The sequence below is a fragment of the Chrysochloris asiatica genome, unplaced genomic scaffold, assembly GCF_000296735.1.
Source record: "Chrysochloris asiatica unplaced genomic scaffold, ChrAsi1.0 scaffold00004, whole genome shotgun sequence".
In the NCBI taxonomy this organism is placed as follows: Eukaryota; Metazoa; Chordata; class Mammalia; order Afrosoricida; family Chrysochloridae; genus Chrysochloris; species Chrysochloris asiatica.
In genome coordinates this window covers 21,262,049-21,273,438 of record NW_006408522.1, presented here as the reverse complement: position 1 = coordinate 21,273,438, position 11,390 = coordinate 21,262,049, and the positions used below count along the sequence as shown (strand labels likewise).

At 41.6% G+C, this 11,390-nt stretch overlaps 1 protein-coding gene across 1 annotated transcript in view; it reads right to left on the bottom strand.

Moving 5' to 3' along the window:
• GNB5 (guanine nucleotide binding protein (G protein), beta 5) overlaps positions 1–11,390 on the bottom strand; it is a 50,172-nt gene that overhangs the window by 7,326 nt on the left and 31,456 nt on the right. Inside the window, exons 8-10 of the mRNA XM_006831862.1 lie at positions 10,616–10,664; positions 8,577–8,673; positions 5,421–5,587 (exon numbers count right to left, since the gene is read on the bottom strand). Of these exons, the coding sequence (XP_006831925.1) occupies positions 5,421–5,587; positions 8,577–8,673; positions 10,616–10,664 (313 nt within the window). The remainder of the gene's footprint in view (positions 1–5,420; positions 5,588–8,576; positions 8,674–10,615; positions 10,665–11,390) is intronic.

Below are 11,390 nucleotides of genomic sequence, written 5' to 3'. Positions count from 1 at the left end.
GTGAGGTTGGCCCAGGATCGGACATTGTTTCGTTCTGCTGTGCATGGGGTCGCTATGAGTCGGTTCCGACTCGATGGCACCTGACAACAACATTTGTCCACTGTGTCAAGAGAGATGTAGAGGGATCCTAAGACCGAAGTATTTGAGAACCACTACCCAGATGAATCTTTAATTGATGATAATCACTGATTTGACTTATGTGTGGGAAGTGCTGTTAGTTGGGGAGGAGATGAGGAAAAAGGAAGGAAAAAGAGGGAGGGGAAGGGAAAAGGAGGCTGAGGCAGAGACAGAGAGAGAAGATTATGGAAGGAGGTGTGGGAGAGGAGGAACACAGGAAAGGGCCAGAGGAAGACAAGGGTTGGGAAAGAGTGGGGGACGATACAGGAGAAAGCTATGGGGAGGCCCACTGTGGGGAGAGGAGAGGTGAATGAGAGGAAGAGAGGAGGAATAGGAGAGGAAGGAGTGAAGGAAGGATGGGTAGATAAGGAGGAAGCAAGGAACTAGCCCTTGCTGAAGCTGTTTCAAAATCTGATGACGTCACTTCCCATATATTACTATTATCGCATTTCATAGATGAGGAAACTGAGGCAGAGAGAACTTTAGAAATTATATATCTTGAAAAAGTAGTAGAGATGGGTATGAGCGTAGGCCTACATCCTTTGCTTGTCACTATATTGTTGTTGTTGTTGTTAAGTGCCATCGAGTCGGGTCCGACCCATAGCGACCCTGTACAGGGTTTCCGAGGGTGTAAATCTTTACGGGAGTAGAAAGCCTCATCTTTCTCCCGTGGAGCGGCTGGTAGTTTCGAACCGCTGACCCTAAGGTTCGCAGCCCGATTCGTAACCACTACGCTACCAGAGCTCCTTTGTCACTATATTGGCCCCTTCAATTTAGGATGAATCCTTATTGTTAGTAGTGCCACCTTTAGCCAATTAACTGAGCAACTAAAACCAAAAAAAAACAACCAACCAGTAGCTGTGTCAGAAGAGAACTGTGCCCCGCAAGGGTTTCCAGGGCCCACTGTTTTGAAAGCAGATAGCCAGGGCTGACTTCTATGGTTTCCCTGTGTGGGACTGCATCACCAACTTTCCAGTTAGTAGCCCAGCACTTAATGGTTTGAGTCACCCAGAGACCAAGAAGGTTCTAGAACCTGAAGGGGGATACAAAGACCTTTCCAACCTTGGACTGTCTTTAGAGACTGGGGGCATGGAGAGGGAATGGGTGAAGGAAGACCTGTCTCTGGCTTATTCCAGGATAAAAGGAAGGCAGCTGGGACCTTCATTTCTGAAAGACTAACTGCAGCTGATTTGGCTTCATTTCACAAATATTTTCCATGAACACTCAGTCCACACCTCTTCATGGAACCCCACTTCCTGCCTAAATTTTTTCTCTGGCAGTGGAAGCTGGGGTCAGCCCAAGGCCAGGCACTCCGGGAACACATCCTGTAGGTTCCCCTACCATAATTGATTTGGTAGGTTTGCTCCCAAATTATTTTTAAAAAAAAAGAAAGAAGAAAAATCTTATTAAAAAAGTATACTCAGCATTATTTTCAATATGCAAAATACAATTTATTACATGGAGTGTACCTTGAGTCTCTAGATGGTGTAATATATTCCAAATTAACATTTAATCAATAAATACTAAACAACATCCATTGTGAGTTAAATACTTATAGGGGAGGTGGCTTACTGCCCATGGATTCTACAGAACACTTTCATAGTGTCCTTAAGTTCACTTTTTGACCAGAAAGTTATGAACTATCTTTGCACATATACTGAAGATATTCAGTGCCTCTCTAAACATGAGTTTTGTTCCCACAAGTATCCAGACTTTCTTCAGTCTGCTTCCCCTAAGTCTACACAACCTTTATTGGCACCCTCCCTCCTTTATTTCTGGGAGCAGAGCCTCAGGTCTGAGAGACAAGAGAAACAAAAGAATCTGTGGGAGAAAGACAAGGGGTACCATAGCTAGGTAGGGCTGGACCAGGAGCTAACTCTGGAACTTCCTGGGAGCGGAGGTCAGGAATTCCACAGGACACTTTGGGGCCTGGCCCCTTCAGCTAACAGAAGCTGGGTGGACACTGCCCGTATCTCTGCCTAGACTGGAATCCAGGAGGGTGGAGGTAGCTGAAAAATGGTCCCTCCTGACCTGCTTCCTCCCTTGACTGTGTTCTTTGGAGACAGACAAGAGCCTTTTATCTTTCTTTCTCTACCCCATTGCCTAGTGGATAGTAAAACCCCTTGGTAAAAGTAGGCAAATGATTGAACATAACCATTTATGTTTACTTAAACAGAGCTGACTGAAAAGTTGGCCTGATATTTGATGGACTAGTCATCATGACACCTAAATAAACAGTTCTGAGGGTGGGTTTGGTATACTCTCCCTTGCCTCCCGGATGTTTACAGGTCTGGGCCTGACCCAGGCTGTGTCTAGTTCTAGCTTTGGAAGGGGAGGGGGGCGGTTCTTGAGGAACAGGGCCTGGGGCTATGCCTGCAAAGCCAGAACTCCCACTAGAAGGGCTGGTTGGAGGTGGGCCAGGGGAGGAAACCCAGAAATCCAGAGGACTAAGCACAGGGCTTTCAGGCATGGCAAGAGCCTAGATGGGCAGGCCACCCACTGGGCAAGCCTCACGAAGGAAGGATTTCTGGTGTCTGAGGTGACCTTTCTATTTACCTAAGTAATGCATGCACCTTTATGTAAGAGGAGTTTCTAAAACACAGAATGGGTTTCTACACCTTAAAAGAAAAAATCTTGTAACAAAAGTACTTCCTATCTTCCAGAGGAATTGCTAAATTTCACATAAAAACAAGATATACTTCAATGTTCTTTTTTCTTTCTATGTAAGAGGAGCAATGACATTATCATTCAAGGCCTATCAATTAAGTCGGTTATTAAATTACACTTGGCAATACAATAAATAGAGTATAATTTATAGGAACATGATCGACTTTAACTTGTTTCTACTAATACTAGTGTTTTAAAATAAGTTTACTGTCTTGTGTTCCCACAGAGAAAGGTCTTGAATGCTCTAAGAGGCATTTGTATCACAAACAGCATTCAGTCTTTCCCTCAAATGAAAGGGAATGTCCTGTCCAAGAGATGGCCTCGTCACACCATCACATCACTCATAGATGAGATGGTCCTGTGCCCTTAAACACATCTCTGCTTTGTTTACAATCAGTCTGCACACCTGAAAACGTTCTAAAAAAATAAAACAGGAAGGGAGACTACCACAGATTCCTTTACATTAAAATACAATTTTTAAAAACAATTAGGTCTAATTGGACCTGGAATTTTCTTCTGTCATAAGCCAATGAACTCCAGCCCCTGCATAGTCCATTAAAATCAGTGTCTCTAGGGAAGGTTCTAGAAGTCACAGTGCACACTGAGATGAAACAGAGGAGTTTAGAGTACTCAAAATGAAGCTGATTTCAAGAAAATAATATGAGACATATTAAATACTGGTTTATAATGAGAATAGAATGAACTGAGACAAGCATACTTCAAAATAACTTTAAAAAGAGAAAACAATGTTTAAAATGAGAAACATTGTACTTGAAGGCGTCACCGTTGTGTTGAAAGCTCACACTTTGACCTTTCTAAGAGTGGGAGCTGTAACAGTACTAGATACAGGTGGGCACACAGTGACACTTTGTGGACTTTCAACTATGGAGTTGCTCCCTTACAGCTACGTCGCAATGAACTCTCAGGTCATCTAAATGTAGTTATCTATTTACAGGTGAAGATTTCAAACTCGATCCTCAGGTCCCTCTCTGTTCATTGTGAGAAGACAGTTAAGCCCAAACCTGCAAAGATACAAACATGTCATTTTTAGTCCCACAAAAGCTAACAATTTATAAAAGTTGAATTTAAAGATATAACACGAATCTTTCAGATAGACGAACAGAAACACATATAGACAGACATACAAACCATTTAAAATAGATAGGGCACTCATATGTCATGAGGGATCACACTCCATTCCTAGCAACACAAAGATGTTTCTTGAGGCCCATTTCCCCTTTCCCTTGGTTAATTATCTGTGACCTCCTTACTAGGAATTTGTAGTTATTTTAAGTTGAGACCAAAACCATCTGTACCCACACAGCTTATTCTCTACATTAGTATGACTTTACTAATTCAGGAAACTCCTGCTCAGGAAGATGAAGTCCCCCACACACAAACACTTCATGTTTTGTTTCAGGAACTTCCTGAATATCCACTTATCTATTTACCCTAAGATTAGACTACTCAAGTTACCCTCTTTAGAAAAAATGTCCACTTCTCAGGACAGTATAGAGCAACAAATGACTGTTTACTCTTTAAGACTTCCTTCAAAATCCTCAACCATCCCTACCCTGTGTCCAACTGTCTTAATCTATCATGGCACAAATGTGTCCAATCTTAATTTAGTTTCCCCATCAAAAGACCTGTCTTAAGCCAGACGCCCAAACCTCACAAATATCTGCCTCTGTTCTCTCCTTCTGAGGTGTTAAGACTATCAAATTCAAGATATTTTACACTGAGGTAAGCAAAAACACCAAACCAAAACAAAAAACAACTTAGATTTGCTTTATGAAAGGGCTATTTTGGTAGTATTTTTTAGGCGTAGCGTAGTGGTTACGAATCGGGCTGGGAACTGCAAGGTCAGCAGTTCAAAACTAACAGCTGCTCTGCGGGCGAACAATGAGGCTTTCTGCTCCAGTAAAGATTTACAGCCTTGGAAACCCTGTACAGGAGTCGCTACCGACTCCACGGCACATAACAACATCAACAACATTTGACAACGTCATGGAGCTCTTTGAGAATTTGATGAAAACCATGAGGGCACATCTCACAGAAAACTTCACAGTTGCATAAAGAAGTCTGAGACCACAGAATAAGAACCTTGGCGTGCAAGATACGTACCTATGGTTTGCCAAAGGCTAGGAGCATAAGAATCAAATTTTTAGGGTCAAAAGGAACCATTTGGATCATTCTGCTCAACTCTTATTCTCTTAGCTACATGCTGATACAGTAATACCTTTGAGAGCTGGAGCCTGTGCAAGGTGGAAATCTGTCAGAAAAGGAAAACTCAAATATTTTGTCACTAAAAGGAGAGAGAGAAAGGTAGTAAGACTGTACCTTGTGAATCGCAAAAAACTTGAGATACCTAGAAAAAAAGGTCTCCCCACCGAGTCCTGGCTCTCCTGTTTTACCAAGCCTGGGCATCTAGTTTGTACCTAAATTTTTACATTGGTGGGAGCCTCATCTTCTCCTTAGGCAATTTCTTCTCTGGCTATGGGCAGCGCTGAAATCAGAGCACTGTTTGGCTGACCAGACACATCTTGGCTCATTCCGCCCCTTCTGCTGTCCGAAAGGCCAGGCAACCATCTTGTCTCCTCTCACACACAGAGCCAAACAGAAACCATGTGTCTTACTCTTAGCGTGTGGTCCCATGACCCTGAGCAGAAAGCAGTCCCATCAGGTGAAACTCGCAGGGCGCTAACTCTGTTTTCATGTCCAAATAGGATGGAGACTCGGGACCCCTTGAGCACATCCCAGACATTGATAGTATAATCGTTGTAACCAGCAAACAGCAGGCGACCTGGAAAGGGAAAGATATTTACAGTGCCATTGTAGTGCAACTGTGTCTGCAGCATGATGGTTTTAACATGCCTTTCTTTCTGTCTTCAGTTTCATTAAACAATTCATTCAGTTAATAAGCTAAGTGATTTCACATCTACTGTATACCAGGTATGGGTCCTGGTGTGGTATTGTACTGCTAACCGCAAGGTCAGAAGTTCAAACCCACCAGACACTTTCAGAAACCCTATACAGGGTCACTATGAGTTGGAACCAATTCAATGACATACAACAGCAACAAATATGGATTGCACCTCAAAGTATAGGAAATGAAAATCCTCCCAACTGGACCAGTAAATAACATCCTGATAAACAGAGGAACGAATGAAGTTGTCAAAGATTTCATTTTACTTGACTCTACAATCAACATTCCTGGAAGCAGTGGTCAAGAAATCAAAGGACATATTGCATTAGGTAAATCCGCTGCACAAGCCCTCTTCAAAGCGTTAAAGAGCAAAGATGTCACTGTGAGGACTAAGGTGAGCTGGACCCAAGTCATGGTATTTTCAATCACCTCATATGAATGTGAAAGTTGGACAATGAATAAGGAAGACCATAAAAGAAATGATGCATTTGAATTACAGTGTTGCAGAATACTGAAAGTACCATGGACTGCCAGAAGAATAAACAAATATGTTTTTGGAAGAAATACAACCAAAATGCTCCTTAGATGTGAGGATGGTGAGATTTTGTGTTTCAGTCTTTGGATGTGTAGAGAACATCATGTTTGGTAAAGTAGAGGGTCATCATAAAACAAGAAGACCATCAAAATGAGGTGGACTTGACACAGTGGGAACAATTCAAATGAACAATTGTGAGAATGGTGCAGGATCAGACAGTGTTTTGTTCTGTTGTGCATGGTGTCACCATGAGTCAGAACTGACTCAGCAGACCTAACAGTCAGCAGCAACATAAGTGAGGAATGTGCAAGACCAAGCAGAGCACTGTTTTGTGTTGTTGTACATAGACTTGCTATGAGTCAGAACTTACTAGATGGCACCTAACAACAACAAGGTACCAGGTACGACTGGGTGGTTCAAATGTCAGCTGCTAACTAAAAGCGTGGAGATTCAAGTCCACTCAGAGGAAGGCTTCATGATCCACTTCTGAAAAATCAGCCATCAAAACCCTAGGGAACTTTGTGATGCATATAGGGTTGGACACAAGACAAGTTGGAACTGGCTAGATGGTAATCAGTAGTAGTAACTGGTACCTGCCAGGCACTGTGCTTTACCCTGGGGTTCCCCCTGTGGAAATGGAGGGGAACAGACACAAGCAGTTGTAGCCTCATGTGTAAAAGCTGTAATTTAAGTTCTTACGTATGTGTTAAGTACTGTGGAGTCCTAGAGGAAGAGAGATCAAGGAAGGCATTGCAGAGTTCAGATTGAGAAGGAATGTGCCATGCAGCAAAGGGAGGAGAAAATGTATCCAGGCAAAATGCAGCCTGTGTGCACAAAGGCACCGAGACAGTCTGTGTGTGTGTGTGTTTGGGGAAAATGAGTGGTCCAGTGGCCTAACCTACTAGCGCTGCCTACATCTTCACTAACAGCCTCCCTGATGATGGGGAAAGAGGTACCACAAGTTCAGGACATTGAAAAAGGGACTCTTTTTTTACACTTTATCACTGAAAAAAAATTCCTCTTTGTGAGGAGGGAATGCCCTAGGGCACTGCAGATGTGAACTTTTGAAACTTCATTGCCTTGAAGAGTGATGCTAGGTGGGACACATTCCCTGGACGGGAGCCAGGCTTGCTGTCTCAAAGCAAGGACAGGCTGAAGTGTGGGGCAAGCAAAGTGCACAAAACAACCAAAGCACCAATAACAACAGCAAGAAAACCCACTGCTGGGGAGTTCATTCAAACTCAGTGTGACCCTAGAGGGCAAAGCAGAACTGCCTGATGGTTTCCAAGGCTGTAAATCTTAACAGAAGCGGATTACATCTTTGTTCTGCAGAGCAGTTGATGGGTCTGAACTGCTCATCTTTTGGTTGCTGTTGTTGTTAGGTGACATCAAGCTGGTACCAACTCAGCGACCCTAGGCACAACAGAGCGAAACACTGCCTGGCCCTGGGCCAACCTCACAATCATTGCTACATTTGAGCCCATTGCTGCTGCCATTGTGTTAATCCATCTCATTGGGGTCTTCCTCTTTTTCTATGACCCTTCACTTTACCAAACATGATATCCTTCTCCAGGGACTGGTCCCTCCTGACAACATGCCCTAATTATGAAAGACAAAGTCTGGCCATCCTGACCTCCAAGGAGTGCTCTGGTTGTACTTCTTCCAACACAGATCTGTTGGTTCTTTTGGCAGCCCATGATACTTTCAATATTTCTCCTCCAATACTCTAACTCAAAAGCATCAATTCTTCTATGGTCTTTCTTATTCACTGTCCAACTTTTGCATGCATATGAAGTAATTGAAAATGCCATGGCTTGGGTCAGGTGCACCTTAGTACTCAAACTGACATCTTTGCTCTTCAACCCTTTAAAGAGGTTTTCTACTAATGCAATACCTTTTGGTTAGCAGCTGTTTTTTTTTTAAACTACTCTATTCGTCTCTCATACTTCAGACATACTGTCAGGAGGGACCAGTTGCTGGAGAAGGATATCATGTTGGGTAAGGTGAAGGGTCAGAGAAAAAGAGGAAGACCCCCAGCGAGATGGATTGGCCAAGTGGCAGCATCGATGGACTCAAGTGTGGCAACAGTAGTGAGGTTGGTCCAGGATCGGGCAGGTTTCATTCTGCTGTGCATAAGGTCACTATGGGTCAGTACTGACTCGATGGCACCTAACGATGATGATGACAATTGTCAGGGCGCCTGAGGTAAGAACAGACATTAGCATATGGGTGCACAGGAAGTTTAGTTGATGGAAAAGCTTGTTAGAGATTTTGGTTTCATCCAGGTCCGATTTGACTGTCCTAGGAAACTTTCTGAAGTAAAAATCTTACCACTGAGGGAGAAGTCCACACTGGAAGCTCCAAATATGATACTCTCTTTGGAATAGATGGCGACCTCCCTGTCTGCCCGGAGGTCGTAGAGGCGACACTGGAGTACAAATAAAGACATAAAAAGAAACCAAAGAAGTACTCTCTTCTCACGTCAATTTGGTGAGGTGAGGACTACAACTTGTGTAGTTTGAAGGGTAAGGGAAACACCTCTCCTAGGATTAAATCACTCATCCCCGACTCCTACTAATCTCTATAAATCAGTGAGGACTCACAGAAACATAAAACACAAAAGATTCCTCCCGGTACAAAAACAACTCCTCTCCTTTTTTTCTGATATGTATTCAGTGTAGTAAAATTCAGAAACATATCTTGTTTTTTGACATTTAGAAGTTTTCCATTTTGTTTATTACCAGACTCTCTGTCTATTGCTTTGCAATCTGTTCCATAGCAGCAAACCAGAATGAGACCCACTATTTAATTAAAAAACTGGTATTTTGAGGACAGAAAAATATATAAGGAAAGAAACCAGTCACTTTAAATCTTAGATGTAGTTACTAACATATGGACTATTTCCTTCACTCGTATTTCTATTTTATATGTGTATTTCAATGGGGTCATTTCACGACTGTCTCTATTAGCAATATGTCATGAATATTTTCCCATATCATTAAACAGTTTTCAGAATAACACAATCTACATGGTGATAGAGTATTCCTCATGGGGGTATCACAAACTCTGTTTAGGCATCCCTTGTTAGGCATTCTGGTTGTTTATAAATTTTCTTTATAAATCATATTATGGTGACCATTATTACATAAAAATCTTTGTACACATTTCTGATTGTTTCCTTAGAATAGCTAAGGAACAGAAGAGCATCATTTCCAAGAAATAGTGTAATCAGATCCAAAGATGGGGATGTTGTAAAAGCTCTTGATTCACAATCAATTCATATTACAAGGCTGGGTATTGTCAACACTCTGGGCATGTCTGAGGTTCAGTCTCCATTACTGGGCCTTTCTTTGCTAATCCAAGAGGAAAAAACCCAGCTGATGGCTTAAGCTTATACTTCTTTGATTACAAGTGACTTTGAAGACATTTTCAAGTGTTTATTTGCCATTTTGGATTTTTTGTTTTCAGCGATTTATTCTCTTTGCTAGCAGGTGCTCATTTTATAATTTCCCATTTATATATATAGAGAATTTTTAGTGATTTATTCTCTTTGCTAGCAGGTGCTCATTTTATAATTTCCCATTTATATATCTAGAGAATTTTAACATGGTCTGTCATATATGAAGCAAGAGTTTTTCCAAAATGAATATATCATTACATTTTGTGATGTTTTTGACATTTAGAAGTTTTCTATTTTGTTTACGATTAAACTCTCAGTGTATTACTTTGTAATCCCTTCCATGGCAGCAAATCAGAATAAGACCCATTATTCAATACGATAGTTGTATTTTGAGGGCAGAAAGAGAGATATTTTTTCCCCCCTGGAAAAATAGGTCAACACTATTTTAACAGTATCAGAAGGCTTAAAACTGGGTCTATTTTTGATTCAGTAACTCCATATATGAGAATTCATTTTAAGAAAATCGTAAGAGATGTACCAAAAATATTTATCCAGAAAGTTTACAGCAATGTTTTTAACAGGGGGAAAAAAAGCCTTGGAAAAAAAATATCTAAATGTCAAAAAATGGAAGCCAGTGATAGCATGCCTATAATATGGGACACTATTCAATCAGTAAGAGTCATAATCGAGAAACATATTTGCATGGGTCATTGTTTACCATCAATTGCTATGTAAAAGAAAGAATGGAAATCATGAAACATTTTTTAAAAGTCCAAACAAAACACAGTTTCCAAAGAAAAAGAGATTTTTCTTAGGCAGGGATGTCCAGGTGACTTCATTTTCTCCCGTTTTCTTTATTGAATTTCATATTACTTTTGTACTCAGAAAAGTCACTGTTAAAAAGTAAAACTGCTAGACAACATATTTCTCTTTAGAAATGAGAAGCTTACTCTGTAACTTAGAAACATACCGTAGCATCATCTGATCCAGAAGCAAAGGCATCTCCACTCGGGTAGTATCTGTGAAGAGAGTTGGGGTAGAAAGCACTTTATGACAAGGAGTGACTTCCAAACCTGGATGCCCATCAGAGCCCACTGCAAAGGTTCTCATACCCATGCTAGGTTCTCATACTTCTCATAATTCGAATCTTCACTTTTAGAGACATAAGGCTCATCCCCTTCAGAGATTAGAAATGGGGGTAGGGAGGGGCTCAGCTGGCAGGTCCACTGGCCTCCTATTTTCTTACTTGGGGACAGTGACACTGGCCTGGCAGTGTCAGTGAGGGGTAAATGAGGTATATCAGAGCTCAGGAGTGAGAAAGTGGTTACACACAGACTCTGGACACAGAGATGGAAAGCGAGCCACATTCAGAACTCTGCACCTACCACTTACTACGTGAGACACTTTGGCAAGCGATTTAACCTTCCCCAGACTCTGTGTGCTTATTTGAGAAGTGAGGATAGCAGCGCACATTGGCTGTTGTGAAGACGAAATGAGACAGTACATGCAAAGGCTTCGTATCAAAAAGCATTCAGTAAGTGGTGAGTATTAATCATTCTCTTCTCAATGATTACTGGGAAATATTAGCACTAGCTTATAAACCCAAGGCAGGATTAGAACAAAGGTCTTTCTTTTTTTTTTTTTTTTTACCTTGGCAATGCAAAATTTACTACTGTAAAAGGTTGTGTGTGCATAGCCATACATACAGGAATAGGCCAGCAAGCACACCGAGTGGGCAGGACACT